Source organism: Dermacentor albipictus, chromosome 10 (assembly GCF_038994185.2).
Source record: "Dermacentor albipictus isolate Rhodes 1998 colony chromosome 10, USDA_Dalb.pri_finalv2, whole genome shotgun sequence".
Taxonomy (NCBI): domain Eukaryota; kingdom Metazoa; phylum Arthropoda; class Arachnida; order Ixodida; family Ixodidae; genus Dermacentor; species Dermacentor albipictus.
The window spans coordinates 34,171,101-34,190,463 of NC_091830.1; the positions used below are offsets into that span (position 1 = coordinate 34,171,101).

Sequence of the window (19,363 nt, forward strand, 5' to 3'; positions counted from 1 at the left end):
CATTGCCCCACCTAACTTGCTCTTTGTTAAAGGGGGAGAAAAGAGGCTGATAACGAAGACAATATGCGGGTTCGGCGCGTGGGAAGTGCATCTCGCCGCTCGCCCGCTCAGACGCGGAACCCTGGCTGCAAAATCGCAAAAAATGCGACTATGCCGCGATATCGAGCATGTGCGCACGGCACGTAGAAAGCAACGTCGGCTTATCAGAGCGGCTTTCCGGTGCAGTCGCCTGCTCGTTCGACACGGCTGCAAGATGTCTGGGGCTCCCCGAAGGTTCGTGGCTTTGTTGATCTTATTCTACGAGCATGGGGTTGTCGTTAGCCACTGCGTAGTTTTATCTGAGGTGACATTTAGCTGACAAGTATTTTTGTAGCATAAATGTACACTCACCACATAAACTGCACCTTCAGAATATTAATAATAAAAATAGTAATAAAAACTAGTGCGGATGCAAGGTCCGTTAGAACTTTCAATTTTTGGGCGAGTTCTGTTAAGTTTGCCGAATTCGGGTTATACGCGTTTCTATTGTTTGCAATGCAAAGAGCCACTGTTATATGCATCCAAGCACAAAAGTAACTGGAACACCAATGCATTTCGATGGACACTTTGACAGTTAATATGTCGGAACTGGTGCTTTCCTGAGGATTCGCTCCAAGTGGATACTCCGTGGGAACTCAGCGGCTACAGTTCGTAGGTTGAAATATGTGGCGTAACTTAATTAAAAAGGTATTTAGCATAGGTACGTTAATTATTCAGTTGAACATTTCGATTGCGCATAGAACTGATGGCTGCCTCGTCGAGTAATTTAGATAAAGAGTGCAAATTGTGTTATCTGCAATAGGGAATCATTTGAAAATGTTGGTGCAGTTAAAGAAAGACACCCTGTGTAATGAAACCTGAAAACCCGGTGATAAAATTACACGGCTATATGCACACATCAGTACCTCTGTGCCTGTGGATCACATTTGTCTAGATTGCACACGAAACACCTTGCTGATTAAACACGCGGATAAAGGCAACTGAGTCGACGTTGTCCTTGTAGAATTTATGCCATGATGTCAGACTGCCGTTAAGACGATTAATTTGCTGATATTTATCAACGCGCATAGAGTTGAAATGGTTTCTTTGTCGCTTGTAGTTCAACTTCGAAAAAGATAGAAGCCAATGTCCAGGGGACATTGCTCTTGTGCGTCTCTAAGGCATAGCTGCCCCTCAAATTTCGGACACACACACACACACACACACACACACACACACACACACACACACACACACACACACACACACACACACACACACACACACACACACACACACACACACACACACACACACACACACACACACACACACACACACACACACACACACACACACACAAACACACACACACACACACACACACACACACACACACACACACACACACACACACACACACACACACACACACACACAAACACACACAAACACACACACACACACACACACACACACACACACACACACACACACACACACACACACACACACACACACACACACACACACACACACACACACACACACACACACACACACACACACACACACACACACACACACACACACACACACACACACACACACACACACACACACACACACACACACACACACACACACACACACACACACACACACACACACACACACACACACACACACACACACACACACACACACACACACACACACACACACACACAAGCACGCACGCACATATATATATGTAATTTTGGCATAGGGTACGTGAGACACCCTGCGTATTGAAACGTGTGGTAACACGCATGAGTCGCAGACAATGGCAAAGATGTATAACTATGTCCTGTTTATCTCCCCGTTGTCATCAGGATATATTAACTGTCGGGGAGCAAATACACTGTCATAAAGATTGCCATTTAATTTGCCAATTGCGTACGTGTATATATAGGATACATATACTGCATGATGCTTCTATTTCACCACTTTATTATCTTTCTCTCCGGTATACCCTCTTGGTTGTCTTTAGTGCGGCGATTCTACCTGTCTTCTCCTGAACACTTCACATAGTCTACTGCAGAAGAGTTGTATTTCACGTATCTTGTTACCTGAGCCTGCTGTGGTAGAAAACTGATTACGCAAGTTGTCTACACTCTTCGCTAACACTGACTCGCCCAGCATTTCAAAGCTGCAGCATTGTAAACCTCATCATAAGAAATAAGACAGGTACAAATCTTTGTCTCTGTAAGTATAGGTGGCTCTGAAACTGGACTTAGAAGTTTAATGTGGTTGTTTTAAATTAGAGGCAAAAAGTCAGTTCGCAAATTGTATAAAGGTTTTATAAGCGTTATTTATGGATTTTTTATGGCACCCTTTGGTCTACAAATTGCAGTTTTTGCCTACAAACCTATGATTCAGTTCCAATATCTATAGTACTGATTTGTCTTCGCGATGAATAATCGTTTCCAAAATCTCCTGCTTCTTCTCATTGAGGAAAGAGAGGTTATTGTGATGGGCTTTTGTATAATTAATTTAAAACAGTTTCGTGACTAATTTATTGCGCGGTGCTCACGTCTATTTCAATCCCCCAAAAAGTTAACGTGCACGAAATTTTATGGAATTTTAGCGGAACTGATCCTTCGATCAATGCGATTAGGAAAACTTGTCTCCACGCAAGCTCTCATCTGACGCGAGAGCTTGTTGAGCGGTCGTTGTATTGAGGAGTAGGAATTTACACTTCGTCAGAGGTGCTGCCTTCCAGTTCAAAACAGTTGCTTATATAGGGTACTTACTTCCAGAAGCTGTCAGCATTTCTTGTTTTGAAAATAAATAAAACCTCAGTACCCAGATATCCTGAGGTGCTGTGAATTTAAATAGCCTCGACATGCATATAATAAGTGTTTAAGTGTTTATATATTAAGCATATTTACATCTTCCTATACTAGAACGACAGAGTAATCGCGCGATGCATTGGGGTGCGAGACTGCAGTCGAGCCTTACGCTCAAGATTAAGTTAGAAACTAAAGAAACGTAAGCGTGAACTCGACGTGAAGGAATTAAACATGAGCGCTTATTTATTAAGAAAGGATGCTTAGAAACCACGCAAATCTTTATCTATTTCAACACGAAGAATATATATGTCTCGTTTCTCTGTAGCTTAAAGTGTGCTTTTTGTTCTTTTTCAGCTATCCCGGCCCAGAAGCAACAAGCCCACAGGACTCCTTGAACGGGTAGTTACTTCCAATTGTAGCGATAGTGAATAAGACGGTGGCTTTAGCTGTGCTTATATATGGGACGGGCAGTATACGGCGCTGTTATCCAGGGGCGTCCCAGATAACCTTAGCTATGAGATTAGGAAAAAGAAAAGTGCAGGTACAACATGCGTTCTTGTGGCCAACTGTGTTCGGTCATGCGTTCTTTTTAAAATCTGGAAAGCCTTCGTGCCCTAGCTAATTATAAAATATCATTAAATAAAATTCTCAATTTCGAATTATGGTGTGACTTCTCGTAGCGAAACTGTTATATTTTCTCTAAACATCCCATCCAATAGGTTGCCCCACGCTTGCTCTTGCGCAACTATATTTTGAGTAACTCAGCTCATTGCGTGGCTAAGAAGCCGTCTGTGGAAGTGGCGAGCTGTCGGTGTTGGTGTTGGCTTGCAGTGAACTCGGGTTGCCTCGCGAACATCGCAGTCTGTACGCTACTGAAGTGAAAGCTTGGCCGAGTTGGTACAGCATGCTCTCGAACTCGAGATTTCTTGAACAGCGCAAACGGCGGGAGGCCAGGAAACACTCATCCATAGATTACGGATGGGTGTGGCGTACACTAGCCGATACCTTCACAAGATTGGAAGGCATGGACCCAATTGACTGTACCATCTGTCACACTCCCGAGAAAAAAGCTCACGTACTTTGCGTGTGCCCTCAATATGTGGCCAAACGAAGAACCCTTCAGTCTAGTGTTGACTGCTTGGACTCCCGTCCCTTTTGGGAAGAAAAAAATTTAGGCGCGTGCAGAAGAGTTGATAATGGCCAGCGGGCCATAAAATCACTCTTTTATTTTCTACGTGAGACTGGTTTAGACGATTGCCACTAGAACCTGTGAGACGTGCAGAGAGTGTGAAATGTTTTTACGCAATTACTTTCCGTGTGGACAAAATTACTCTAGCGTGTATTGCGTATACAGTGCGCATCCACGTATTGGACAACGTAGCTCATTGCTACGTTGCTACGGCATGTAGTAGCTCATTGTACCATAACATAATCAGCCGCCACCTACCTTTCCCTGTACTTCCCGCCTCCCCTTTCCCCACTTGAGTAGCAGGCTAGAGACGCGCTCTCCAGGCCAACCTCTCCTCCTCTTTCGTCATAAAAATCTCCTCCTCCTCCCTTGTCTCCCGTCGTTTGCGCTGTTTTGAAATCGCAAGCAGCCTACGCACTGACCAGCCGGAGTTAGTTCAAGTCACTTTTAGGCTGAGTGGTGTCGTGGAGCGTGGACACGTGATCACGCATCCCATTTCTTACTTGACTCGCTACGAGTAAAGTGAGAGAAACGTAATTAGGCGGGACATAGCACGTGTAAGACTGCTGAATGGGATGTTTTACGGTGCACTAACAATAAGCATTATATATTTGATGGCGATAATTAAAAGAATAAGATAATTCTCGAAATAATATGCTTTCTATATTTTACTATACATTTAGTATACAGAACAATACCGGCGTCAAAAGCAGACTAATGACTACGCATCATAAAGTTCATAAGCGGATATTGAATCAAGACTTTTCAACAGCTTGAAAAACGTTAGCTGGCACATCGAGTAAAAAGAAATTTGATTCAAGAGTAGTACAAGTATACGGCGACAAGTATACAGCTTATCATAACGGGTGCTGCTGGTATGGTAGCTTTTCCACTCACATACGTGATAAAGCTTATGTTCGTGATTGTTTGAAGCTGCTGAGCTTAATACTATTTTTTTCTTTTCTCTCTGACTGCAGCCTTCACGTCAAAGTGGAACTGAGAAATGGACATCAAGTTTCGTGCAAGTTGTCCGCAGGAAGCGTCGCGTACGTCGCCCACTGCGTAAACTGTGGCTATTACGCGCTGAAATGGGCCACACTAAGATGCGGTCATAGACTGTGTGAAGGATGCTTCATGGAATGCGAAGAGTACTTTTGTCGCGTCCACCAAGTAACGACCATGAAATTTCAGGTGATGTATGTCTCCTCTTTGGTTTGATAGTTTTAGTCGCTGTATGCTAAAGAAAAAGGGGGGGGGGGCACGAACATTCACATTTGCAGTTTCGGTTTCGGAGACATTGAACCTACGCGTATAAATAGCAGCCTACGCTTGAAGAGGTCTGCACCTCGTAATATACATACAAATCACAATATTTCTATAGAAGGTAACCTGACGCGGCAGTAAGCATTTCAGCAAAACGGATGTTCAGGAATTGCTAATATTGAACTTTCTTTTATGTTTTTGCACACAAAATGAACAACTCCTGCCCTTGACCGCACGGTAGCTTATCATAATTTGCTTTTGGAGGCGAACATGTATGATAGCTAGGATGTTATGAACACGTGTCTTCTTCAGTTTCGATATGCGTAATGTTGCAGAGTGGGAAAAGGGTGAAGCAACAAGTCGCTGTTGAAGAGTGAAACAAATCAACTGATTTCTCACAGGAGCGATGTTTACCTGGTGAATGGTCTAGCATTCTATTCTTCAAAAACGACGCAAACGCACAAAAAACATGAACTTGCGAAACGAAACATGAGCACTGCCGATCAAAGTTGGTTTAGGCCGCCTTCGCAGCGCACTACTAAGCGATGGCGTTGCTGCAAAGTGTAACTACGGTTTCTAGCTCACGGTGTGGTCGACGGCGTATTGGGTACAAAATCATGGGTGGCATCCAAAGGAAATCACGCAAATTCAGCGGTAGCCAAAGGGAGCCAACAAAACATTTCAAGAAAGTGGAATTGACAATATGGCGGAATTCAATGGAGTCGAGAATGCCGATAAGTCTGCCAGGCAACTACATCCAGTTTTCAATAAAGACACCACCTCTCTCTTAACTTAGTATGACAGCGAGGAATAAGTCAGTACATATTAAACTAAAAAAGTTAACTTGCAGCTGCTGAGAATTACACATTAGAAAAGAATAGACAAAAATGTGGTCGGCCAGGACACAAGACATCGAGTTGGGTGGCGATTAGACATGAAACGCCCTATAAAAGTGCGCGCATAGCTGCAGACGCTGTAGAAATTGTTTGTGAGTGTCAAGTGCATAGAGCTTCCGGTGGCCATTCCAGCTGGTGACGCTTGCGTTCTGCAAATTAACGCGATAGCATTAAGGGCCCTGTGTCGCACAAACTCCGGCGCCGAAGGCGAAAATCCGACGACAAAAAGAATGTCGATCGAAATTCCGAACCATGCATACCCAACCACACTTCTACCACCAATGTTCCTCATACCTTGCCTTTCATTCGTTACAAAGTTATTCATCGGACATTTCAGAGTGAGAGCCCAGGGACAAATGTAATAAAAAAACACTGACAGCACGTATTCTTTATGTTAGTCCTTCTCAGACTGAAATATTAAAAGTGCGAAACAATAAAAGGAGTTTGACCCGCGCAAGAGGCCATGTTTCTACCAGAAAACTTCCCTTCGTACATAGCATACACCGCCAGCGTTTCCCGGAAAATCTTACGGTTACATAAGCTACAGTTTCAGTCACCAAAGTAATTATGGCTGAAAGATTGCAGCCCCCGTCTAGAAATTACTGTGTAAAGCTCTATACTGCATGGAACACCAACGCAGGGAGAAAAGAGCTAGTATTCTTGTCTAGTTTCGATATTCCCATGCGAAGAACGCCCTCCGACAGCACAGTCACTCGAACGGTCGAAACTCGAGCTTACTGCTTCATATCACACGTGACAGTACGGTATTTTCTGGAGCGCCACTGAAATGAGAGCAAAAGATAAAACCTAAGCTACCCACCCATTGAATCTTTCATGCGAAGCATACTAGCCGCACAACCACGCTCTTCCTTGCTGCGCCACGCGCGGCCGCGTAGCTACCATATGACGTCATAGCAGCTGCAAAAGTGGAGGCTCAACTCGTGCGCTCGCTTGCGGCCGCGTAGCTGCATAGCCGGGTCTCAGCTCGCGCGCTCGCCTGCGGTCGCACAGATGGTACTGCGGCCTAACTCCCGCTCCTCCCGCTATACCAGGTTACCAATACCGCTATACCAGCGGTATAGCGGTATTGGTAGCGGTAGAGCGTATTTATTGGTTTGAAAATAAAGGAATAAGCTGAGTAACGCATGAGTTGTTTCTTCGTCTAGCCGAACCAAATATAGCCAAGCAACAGCAGTTCACTAGGCTAAACAGTGGTTCAACAACTAAAATGAAGGCTGGTATGCTTCGCATCCTGGGCTTAACCTTAGCTAAGCCACGGCCATTTTTTTTCATCAGATATAAATAATTATGACTAAGATTAACCTTCGCTTAAACATTACGAACGTAGTTCTCATGTATACAAATTAGGTAGAAAATGCTGAAAACTTAAGCGGGAGAATGAAACTGACCCTAAAACGCAAACATAAGCATTTCTGTGTTAATGACAACCATGTAATGTTGTGTCGAAAAGAAGACAACACTTATTGAGTGTCTGCATGGGCCACGCATCTCAACATTGTCGGTTTGAACGTCAAGGTCGCAATAATCTCTTACAGGGCGCTGACAGGTGGTTGAGCCTTCCCACTGCGTGCGTTAGCGGTTCCCCTCTAAATGGCGCTTACAAAATCTTTATTTAGAACGAATAGCGCTTAGGTCTGTCGTTTGGATGATATAAGGTAACGGTGTGTGTCGCAGAAAATACGGAGAGCCTGTTATCAGGAGCGGTGTCTATAACTTTTCCAGTAGCACCGACTCCCTGGCGATAGACAGAAGAAAGTCACACGCAGCGCGACGATCCTTCAGACCACTAACTGGTCGAAAACACGCCTAGTCGCTGGTGATCTCTTACTGCAGCCGAAAGTGTCCTCCAGCCTAAGACCCAAGCGCGGCAGGTTTCACGGCCTCTCCTTAGTCAGGCCGGATGTACTAGTGCCACTCGTTGCTCGATTATGTCTGGCTACCCTTTAAATAAAAAAAGACTACGAAAGAATATCGGCAGGTTACACTCATAGTTTTGGAATTATGAGGACAATTAAGAAAACAAAAAGATTCTGAGTTCTTATTTAAATTGTGCTCGCTCCCTTAACCTTATTGCATTATCACTAGAAGTTTGTTTGAAGCAGCGCAATTTCTTGCTAATTACAGCGGAACCTGCGTCAAATTTCTACTTTTGTGCAGGCGAACTCAGGAAGGTGCCAGTACACGGTGTACAAAGACGTCCTCATCAAATGTCCATGTTGCTCAAGCTCAAGGGACTTGTATGCCATTGCGGTGCGAAAACATTTTCTTTTGTGAGCTTATTAGGAGTCTGGTTATAACGGATAGCCGAACCTGCCAACATGTAGTGTGTCGTATCTATAGAATAACTCGTGAAATTTTATTACGATCAAAAAGAAAGAACATCATACACATTCACTAGAAGTTGTGTTGTGTCTAGCGTTAAAACCCATAGCGACCTCAAAAATGTAAAAAAACCTAGTGCGTGTGTTTCTCTTCACGATGATGCATAGCGGTGGCTCGTCACACAATACGTAAAATGTTGGAAAATAAACAAAGTGTTACGAGAACTTTTGCACTAGAAACCGGCACTCAATATAACCGGAGTAATTGTTCGCTGTTCATCAGCTTACAGTAGCATTTTTAACGAAGGAGACATTGTGGTTGTTCTGGGAGGTAGCCAATAAATGCTCTAATATGTTCACCACAGAAAGTACCACCAGCACAAGTACAGTTAAAATCAGCACAGCCTGGGACCTGTCGTGTTTCTAGAGCTAATAACAACAGCACCAAAAAATACTCATAAAGGAAGAGAAAAAACACATTCTTCTGGCTTGCGGCAAGCTCCCGAAACAAATGCGTAGCAAATGCCCATATAAATGCAATTATTTTTTAAGGTTGCGGCCAAGATATTGGGGCTCCCAATTAGTCAGATAAGGATGATGTCATTAAATTTTAAACGTATACTTGTACGCGGTGGAAATGCGAGAAATGCGCTTCATCTTTTGGGCAAGCTTTCAAGGCTCCAATGACTCCAATATCGTTTTTTGCAGGCTTTCTACAATTCCAAAGCCATTCTGCATGGTCACAAAATATGTCGCTAACGGCATAGTGTATCATATACGACACGCGAAAACAGTTCAAAACGCAACTCTGCATTTCAACAGAAAATGTACGCATCTTTCGGTATGTGCGACCTAACCAAAGGTTTGTTTATCTGTAAAAGAAAACTGTCCTTGCAAACCTGCCCTGAATATCACGACCGTGTCTGCTGGGCGATACTGGGTGGACTTTCCATCTTGCCGAAGAGTTCATGCACACAAAAAAAATTGAATTACGTGCCCAGAGGTGGAATCAGACGACTGTTTCTCAGAACAGCACCCCATACTCAAATCATCAGGCCGTAATTGCCTGAATACTCCTATGTGATCACTGCCAACTATAGCCAGTGACAGCCTAACCTTTACGAACAAGGCCCAGCTGCAGAAACACAGTACGCCAGCCCTTCACCTATTAAACAGAGCCGAGCCCTCGGAGAGTCCGGTTTAGGCTAATGACTTTGCTTTGCTGAACTAAATGCTAAGTCAATTGTGAAATGAAATGTAGTTGTTCGAAGCTAAGGAAGGAAGGAAGGAAAAAGTGGAGACGGAAAGGAAAGGAGGTTAACCAGTTTAGCTCAACCGGTTCGCTACACTACACATGGGAGCGGGATGAGGGGGTAAAAGATGAGGAAGAGAGAGAGAGAGCACATAGCACAGCACGCGCATCGTCAGTTACAGTCCGTCCCTCTTGCGTGGTACGTGACAGCACTGTCACAGCCGCTTGTCAAGGCCCGTCTCTTTAAAAAAACCGAAGTAGTCTCTTCATCGCCTTCAGGTTCGATGTCTTCTGTCGGCGACATGTGAAAATCGTTTCAACGGAGAATGGTCTATTGTCAAACGTGCGCTAGAATGGACGCCAGAGACTGTCTCTGAACATTATATTCAGGACAGTCACACAGAATGTGTTCTATCGTCTCCTCGCAAAGACAAGCGCTGCAGAGAGCGTTGTCGGACATTCCAATGCGAAATGAGTAAGATTTCGCGAATGCAACCCCTAGCCATAAGCGATAAAGCAGACTGGAATCGCTTCGGCGGAAATATACCTTGGGCAATGTAGCGATATCACGGCCACCCATTATATTTGTCCTAAACGTTCAGGTTTCGTCCTGAAACCAGTTATATGGGAGCGGGAAATTCAGGCGTATTAAACAGGGAAAACGACACAACGTCAAGGAAATAAGGGAACCTAACTGGGCAGTGCATCTATGCAACTTTCTTTAGTTCGATGGCGTACATATAATTTTGTATTCTTCAGTTGTCAGCGCATGTCACTTAGGTTGCTTTTGTAGATGAACGCCGCGTGTGTCGCATTCTGCAACTTGGGTGACAGGGAGGAAATGCGGGAGCACCAATTTCATTAACGCCAAAATTTCAGCAACGAAACGGGTAAATTTTGGACGTTTCATTAACCGCTTCCCGAATGCTTCACTTCCCATAGATTCCAAGATGATCGTTGCATCAGCACATCTTTCTTTTGACAACAAAATACATATTCATGCAGTAAGGATTAACCTCTCACTGCATGAGCAATTATGTTCTTGTGGCAAAATATCTATACAACAATGTAATTAGATGATCACTAGCGGTAGCTATGTCTGAGCGGACTATAACTACATGATACTAAGAGGCGGCAGTAGTGTGTAGGCAGGAGTGGTGAGAGGCAGTTCAAACGCCTGAGCACACCATTCTAAAGAAAGTTTACCCCCTTTGGGGCTTAGATGTTTTGTCGAGTATCTGCTTGAACTTGTAAAGCGAATAAATTAGGTATATATGAGTTCATAACATGCTTAAATCTCTTGTCATGCTTACGAGGGCTTTGTAAAAGTTCTACTCACAAATTAGTGCTGAATTTAGGACGGTGTATATAACATTACAGAATTTATATCCTTAGGGAATATGTAGCTTAAGTTTGAAGAATCTATTGCCTACAGCTGCTGAATTTTATATTGCTCTAAACCCAATAACCTTGCAAAAGGATAGACAGTTGGGCGAGTTGGTACGGTAACATGATATTGGCTTCTAGCGCGAAGTGAAACACGGACACAGAAAGGAGCAGACAGGACGAGCGCTAATAACCTTCATCAATAACCTTCATCAAATTCGCACAGTGATCGTTGTGAAAAAATTTCTTTGCTACTATAAACTTAGCAATGGCTCAGCTAAATGTTTTGAAGTTTGAATCTGAAGCCTATTTAATTTATTTCCAGATACACATTGAAATATCGCATCCAAAATTTGTTTTTGAAGAATCCAGTGCGACAGCTAAGTCGGCGCCTCAGGTAAGTAATATATAAGACATACTGTGCGCTACGCAATACGAAGTTGGGGACTGAGAGCACTTGATTTTGAGTGTCTGAAAGCAGGAGACGAAGAAAAGAAAATGAATGAAACGAAAGGCTTGCCTACGTTCAAGAATACCTAATATCTATTAGACAAATAAAGCTTACATAAGATCTAGCCTCTCTAGCTTTGCACACATCGTCTTTACACAGGAACTAAACAAGCGATATAACTGCGATAAATGTTTTAATTATGAAAGGCACGTGATCTCCGCTGCTTAAGGGAATTTGCAAATAAAACCGGGCGAATAGAAATAAACGTCTCTCTTTGTGAACCTGGTCGTTTGCGAGCACTGCCTATACTGAAATTCTAGTGAGGAGAATAAGCATACATTCCATGGTAGCTGACCTGCGCATTTCTCTCCAGCCATTCAAGCTTTCATTGAGTGGATGGGAGCGAATGAAGTACTTTCAATGGCGAAGATGGGGTGTCAGCGCAGAAACGACGAACATAAATACAAATTATTCGAACCTGCCTGCGTGATGGGCTCGAGATTTCGCTTCCGCTTGCGTGCGTAAGCAAGACTCTATAGTTACACACGCTGTACAAGTGGTCAAAGCGTACGACAAAAGCGTACCTTTTAAGTCATGTTCGTATCTGATCATTCATAAACAGAGAATAAAAAATTCGAGTGGTGCTAGCATGTCTAGTCATTATCAAAATAGAAGGTCCCTTTGCTAAAGAGATTATCTGTATATCGGCCTGTATTCTTTCAACAATAGGATGAACCACTACGTGTTAAAAACGTTACTATTTGCCTTATGGATTACGAACTCGTGTAAATCTGTGGGTTACAAATTATGTGTTCAGGTCTGAATATTGGCGAGACAAGCTAGTAATATCCTTTTTTTGTCAATGTACATCTACAATGCGTCTTATTAAGCTTTAGTACCTTTACTGCGAAGTTTACTAATCTATTCTTTTGCCTATTTTTTCTTGTTTCATTGAACGAAGAACGAAACAGAATGCTGCGGCAGCAAGGATCAGCATGATAAGGACCTCCACAGTTTGGATGGTGGAGATCAGCAATCGCAGAGGCCGGAAGCACCGGCACCTCCTCAACCTTCCGGGTGCACTAAAACGGTACGGACACTGACCAATTACTCGAAACGCAGCAATGATATATACGTTGGAGCCCAAAAAGCTATATAATCGGTGTCACGGCTCTTTGTTTAGCTCAGCAAATATGAGCTTCATTTTTGCTAACAAAGATGACAGATTCGTTGTTGCTCTAGTAGGCATGCATCTGCATGTTCAGGCATGCACATTTTACAAATGTGTCCAGACTGAGCAAGCGAACCAAATAAAGCTGGAAAACGACTTCGCTGTTGGTTTCAAACAATAGCCTATTATAGGAGCTCTCTTTGTCCTATAAATTCATATGATCGCTGGGGCTGCTAGAAAAAAAAAATAACACGTGCATGTTCAACGTTAGGCAGAAGGTAACGTATTGGGGAGTACATTTGTATGATATATTTTTTATACTTAACAGATACACAGAGGCCGCAGAAGCACGCCGAAACCTTGTTTCCAGACGACACAACCGGATAATAAATATTTATTCACTCCTAAAATGTTAAATGTCTGCGATACAAAAACAGCACTTTTTCTAACTTCGTATTTCGGCCCGCCAAAATATTCATGATACATAATTTTACAATTCTAGCTGAAAGGCTAAACAAAGAGACGGAAACTAACTCAGGACACAATCATAAAATGTTTATCTTTACAACGACAGGTGGAGCTCAAGATAAGTGCACACTATTATTATTGCGTGCTAAGAATTTCACTTTAACCTTGAGAGCTTTACCGTAAACGTAAAGCCATACATCTATTAACCTGAAGCACGAATAATTTTTTTATAGACAACATATAGTGAAACCATACAATAGGCACAACTGCGTTTTTGTGAAATTATCAGGCACGAAGTCTTGAAAACTCAAAATCGACTTATTTTGTGCAATCTCCAGAAAAACATTATTTTATGCATGCCTTTCAACTTAGCCTAAGCGCTTTAGTGTTTCGTACACATAAATGTAAGTAAAAGTACGCGAACAATTACTCGGCGTGTGCACGCGCCCTGTTTTTTCATTGGCTTGTGTTACTACTTGTAGAGATTTGTTGCAGTACTTCATTCCTTTTATGTACATAATGCAGAGTCAAAATCAAAAGTACTCTTTTTCATTCATTTTGGGTTAATAAACGTAGGAACAAATTGCACGGCAGGAGGCTCCAAAGCGCTCGATTCTAGTGGCTTCCATAACAAAGCTTGAAAGCCGAACAGCTTAACGCAAAAGTAGCAGTAAGATAAGGGACAGTACTGCAAGGATTTCTTTTCATAAGTGCTCTTTGCGATTTACTAGCTACCTTCAATAGTGCTACGTCCAGCACAAAGATGAAAGTGTGATACGTTGACGAGTATTGGCACCTGGAAAAAAAGTTCCATAAAACAACCCTGCTCTAAGCAAGACTATAAATTAGAAATAGAGTTCTGAACAGAATTGAATTCTGGAGCTTTTGTTTGCCATAACCACGACTTAATCATGAGGTATACCGTAGTGGGAGGACTCCGGTATAATTGTGACCACCAGGGGGATGTACCGTGCACGCACTGCATGCGACATGGGAATTTGTTTTTTACATTTCACCCCAATCGAAATGCGGCCGCCGTGTCCGGGGTTTTATCCCACGACCTCGTGCCCAGCAGCGCAACACCCTAGCCGCTAAGCCACTGCTTCAGGTTGAAAATTCATGTTTAGATATTTATTGTATACGGTACTCGTATAGCATTTTTGTTTACAATCATATGCTGATTGTAATTTTCACCTATTTGCCGAAGGTCTGATGGTCAAAATGAAGTTGCAGTAAACGCTCGCTGTGTTGCTGCCTATATTTTCTTCGTTACTGTACTTATTTCTTCCCCATGAATAATAACATGGTTGCTAGTAACGTTGTGTTAAGAAGTAATGTGTGTCAGTTTATAAGGTGTTATTTGCACTTTAATGGTAAGATAATGTGTCCTAAGGCGCTCGCCCTCCTTGCAGCTTACCGAAGACGACTCCCTTGACTCACCCCAGGAAGATCCTGGCAACACACTGGGCAGCAAGCCTTTGAGGTCTCTTTGTAGCGAGCAGCATTTGAAGCAAAGCGACAGAAAGGTATGGTATTAGACGCTCCCTCAATGTAATTTGTGCGTTTATTTGTTTATAGGCCATTCTAATATACTGTCACGTGGTAGTGACGGCGAAGAAAAGAAGCAGTACGTTGGAATACAAAACTAGCTTTTATTGGGCGAACCTGTGCCCACAAAACAGGCTACACTTATAGCACAACGAAAGCGGCGAACACAGTCGGCGATCGTCGAAAATCTGATCAGCGGGTCAAGCGCGTCGGCTTTTATACAGCAATCATCGAATGTTCCAGATTAAACGTTGGGACCCGCATGCCTTCTAAAATGTTCTACACCATTCGTGTCAAGCGATGAAATCAGATCACACAACGTTCGGCGACAACAGACAGCGGGTAGAAGCATCGATAACTTTCCAGAAACTTCGGATACATGCAGGCGCGTCCCGCGCTGTGCGATAACATTTGTTCGGCGGCAAAACTTGTCGCCCGATAAAGACAAGTACACGTGTCAATACGACCTTAGGCAGATAGAGCTGTCTTTATCCCTGACGTGGGTTTCCCCGAGAGGTCTACTGCGCTTGCCGAAAAAACGTGAAACGCGTAATTTATAAATACAACATTTGTTTAATTAAAATTTAAACTAATTACATTGCCGCAAATAATGCAACTGATGAATTATGAGTAGTGAGCTCGTAATGTTTTTCCGCTTTGAACGAATTCTCTGGAAGACACCAGTTTCAATGTGCCCATAGGCAAGGTGCGTGACAAAACACATTATAGTTCTTTTTGTTTTCGCGCTTCGCTGAATAAATCAGCCTATGGTTAAAAAGGTCAATGAGTAAGACGAAGTGCCACTACTGTGAATTTGATGCTTGATATCTAAATATCGGTGCCATCCCGAGCAAGAGAGAGAACAAGCCGAGGCTCTCATCAGGAAAGCATACAAGATGGCGTTGCATCTGCTCAGAAACAGGTCGAACGATAAGCTACTCAAGCTAGGTATTCACAACACATTTGAGGAGAGCAAGGAAGCACAACTGGGTGCCCAGCTGCACAAGCTCCAGCAGTCAACCACCGGCCGGGCACTCCTTAAAAGATTAGTCTATAAAAACATAGAAGCAACGAAGGATAGGATGGCTGACATACCAGACTCTTTTCGTCAGGCACTGAAAGCTAGCCGGCAACCGAGGAATATGGACCCGAATCTGCATGCGGCCCGAAGACAGGCACGAGCAGAATACCTAGAAAAACACCTAGCCACTAAAACAATGTGGTATACAGGGATGCAGCCCTATACCCGTGGGACCACAACACCAAAGAACACAGACTTGCGGCAGGGACTACGGATAACATAGTAGAGCTGATAAGCAGCGCAACCCTAAGGAGCTGCACGGTAACAGAGGGACAAGAAGCAGCTGTGGCTCTAGCAGCGGCGGAGGGTTACCGTAGAAACAGATCCTTGATAATATTGACAGACTCCAAAGAAGCATGCAGAAACTACACGGCAGGTAGAATCAACAAAGGGGCGCTGCGAATCCGCGTCGAGGCAGGGCTTCCGAACGAAAAGATACTGCATATGATTTTCTGGGTGCCGGATCACACCGGAATAGAGGGTAACTAGAGGGCTAACAGTCTAGCTCGCGAGCTTACATACCGAGTGGGACAGTCAATGGACTCGGATACCACTATGAGGATGGAACCAACGTAGGCGGAAATACTAAACCATCACAGAGGCAAACGGATAATATATCCACCACCCCACCCATCTTTAACACAACACGAAGCAGTCGGCTGGCGAAGGCTGCAGACAGGAACATTCTCTAATCTACACATCCTACATAAAATGTTTCCCAGTCAATTTAGGGACACATGCCGATGGTGTTGGGCCATCCCAACACTATGCCACATCACATGGGAGTGCAGAAATAACTTCTCGTTCCACAAAGAAAAAGAAACCCAGTGCGGAGCAGTGGGAGGGCCAGCTCACCAGCGGCGTGCTCACAGTCCAAAAAGGATTGGTGCAACACGCTCTCAAAGCGGCCAGGCTCAGCGGTGCTCTCGAATAGGGGCGCCGACTACTCAAGACGACGGAGACTTCAGCAAAACATGAAGACCTCAGTTAGTCGCTGAAAGCTGCAAATAGAGCAATAAAGCTTTTCCTTGCTTCCTTCCCGAGACTTTGCTTCAACTTGACAGGCCTTGCAAACTGACTCACTAAAACTTTAAAATTAATGTACTGTAAAACAATTAGTTAAAGATTTACCTGAAGAAATTTCTGTAGGACGGCAACCGGATGAAGTAGCTGGAATGACGACGATGGCCAGCCCTCGGTGGCATAACGACGAAGGCTTTAAACGCAGTCATGATAGCGTCTGTCTGACAACGACACAATGACGGCGATTGCACGACAGTGGTGGCATAATCGCGATTGAAGGACGTTAGCATGATTACGATAGAATTACTAGTAAGGAGTGACGTCCGACCTATCGACGAAGGGGGTAAGATGACGACGGAATGAGACGATGCGATGGCGTTAGTGAAGTGATGACGATAAAGAAGTGACGTGGCAGCGTGTCGATGACGACACGATATCAGTGGTATGACGAAAACTGTGCGACGACTATGGCTGACGTCGACAGGATGACGAGAATCGGATGTCAAAGTTACAGTAAGGGCGATTTACGACGGCGACTGCATGAAAACGGTGGTGTGCCCAAGTACATGACGACGACTTTGTATGACGACGAGGCAATGACAACGATGGTGTTACCACGGTATGAGGACAATGGTATGAAGATGAGGGTGTAATGAAAATGTGGTCACGATGACTGTATCGTAAAAGCTGTAGGACAACGATGCCCTGGCGATGACGACGTGACGATGGACGGATGACAAAGTTGGTTAGACGACAATGGCATGAGGAGGACGGTCTGACATAGGATGCATGATAGCGACAGTCTCGGGAAGACAACACGGGGGTGGTATAATCACGATTGAATTACGACAGTATGATTACAATAGAAAGACGAAAAAAATAACTTTGATGGAATGGCGAAGGCGGTACGAAGACGACGACAAGACGTCAATGAGATGACGTCATCTAAAGTGGTGATAATGATGAAATCACAGCGCGACAATGACGGCATGGCCAACTGTGTGGCGACGATGCATGATGACGATGGTGTGACGGGAATTGGATGAAAAAGCTGGAATTGCGACGATGCAATGGCCAGGATGGCATCGCGACCACGAGCTCATGCCTAGTGGCCCAAGCATCTTGTCTAATTGTGCTACTCAGTCCAGGTCAATGTTGCCGGCGACGGCATACCGAGAGCAAGATCCTGAAGCTCGCATGACGGTGATGCAACAACCCCCACACCATCACGCCCACGTGCACATACCTCGTGGCACAAGCAAGTATACGACTTGTGCAACGGAGACAGCGCTAGAGGACGGACGGACGGACGGACGGACGGACGGACGGACGGACGGACGGACGGACGGACGGACGGACGGACGGACGGACGGACGGACAGACAGACGGACAGACAGACAGACGGACAGACAGACGGACAGACAGACAGACGGACAGACGGACAGACAGACAGACGGACAGACAGACGGACAGACAGACGGACAGACAGACGGACAGACAGACGGACAGACAGACGGACAGACAGACGGACAGACAGACAGACGGACAGACAGACGGACAGACAGACGGACAGACAGACGGACAGACAGACGGACAGACAGACGGACAGACAGACGGACAGACAGACGGACAGACGGACAGACGGACGGACAGACGGACGGACGGACGGACACGCATGCAGGCTCGAAATGGATGAGGTACGCTAATAATGCTATTTGTAGTAAAATGTATCTTCAAGACGCACTAAGCTGTGGGAGCGAGTTAACTAATGGAGTACAAATATTACAGAGAGAAGCAAAGACGTGGTGAATGCGTTTACTAGTGGGGACGGCACCCGGTAGTGGAAGGTGTCCACACAGAACAGTCACCTTCTAGATAGGATAGGATAGGATACTCTTTATTGCTGTAACTTACAGAGTCATCCAGCGGTCAAACCGAGTGCTTCCGTCCTCTTCTTGTCGATGGTGGCTCCCGTCTTGCAGGGTTGGCGCCCCTTTTCCAGGGCACCACTGAGCGTGGCTGCTCACCAGGCGTGGTGTACCAGCCAAAGGGGCCTTTACTGGGTTGTAGCATGACGAGCCGTAGGGAAAGTATTTGAGCAACGCCCGCATGGGGAACGGCTGAAAGCTCAGTCATCGTAGTGCGTAGGAGAGTGATTGGTTTAGTGATTCAAATAAAGAGGGGCACGAGAAAATGCTTACATACTCTTCGCAGCAGGAGACATCGCAAGCTGCCCTGTAGGTCATTGCAGTTAGTTTAGTGCAAGCCTTCGTGAAGATAACTCCTAGCCACAGCGAATACCGGAAAAATGCCCCGCGTCGAAAAAGTTCCCACGAAAATCGGACATGCACCCAAGGGCCTAGACTATTCCTGTAGTCTGGTCCTCCTTTGCAGTCCTCCTTCACCTGAGTTCATGACACTCTTTCAAGTGAAACACGGTG

At 44.6% G+C, this 19,363-nt stretch overlaps 1 protein-coding gene across 8 annotated transcripts in view; it reads left to right on the plus strand.

The window, feature by feature from the left end:
• The window catches only part of LOC139050775 (TNF receptor-associated factor 6-like), a 71,026-nt gene continuing 51,663 nt past the window's right edge, over positions 1 to 19,363 (plus strand). The window contains exons 1-7 of one of the 8 annotated variants that reach the window (XM_070527514.1): positions 1 to 273; positions 3,207 to 3,251; positions 5,019 to 5,232; positions 8,379 to 8,471; positions 11,506 to 11,577; positions 12,593 to 12,721; positions 14,683 to 14,796. In XM_070527514.1, the coding sequence (XP_070383615.1) occupies positions 143 to 273; positions 3,207 to 3,251; positions 5,019 to 5,232; positions 8,379 to 8,471; positions 11,506 to 11,577; positions 12,593 to 12,721; positions 14,683 to 14,796 (798 nt within the window). In that variant the 5' untranslated portion in view covers positions 1 to 142. Of the gene's footprint in view, positions 274 to 3,206; positions 3,252 to 5,018; positions 5,238 to 8,378; positions 8,472 to 11,505; positions 11,578 to 12,592; positions 12,722 to 14,682; positions 14,797 to 19,363 lie in introns of all 8 variants that reach the window. The other 7 variants (XM_070527511.1, XM_070527510.1, XM_070527513.1 and 4 more) reach the window with 7 other exon arrangements.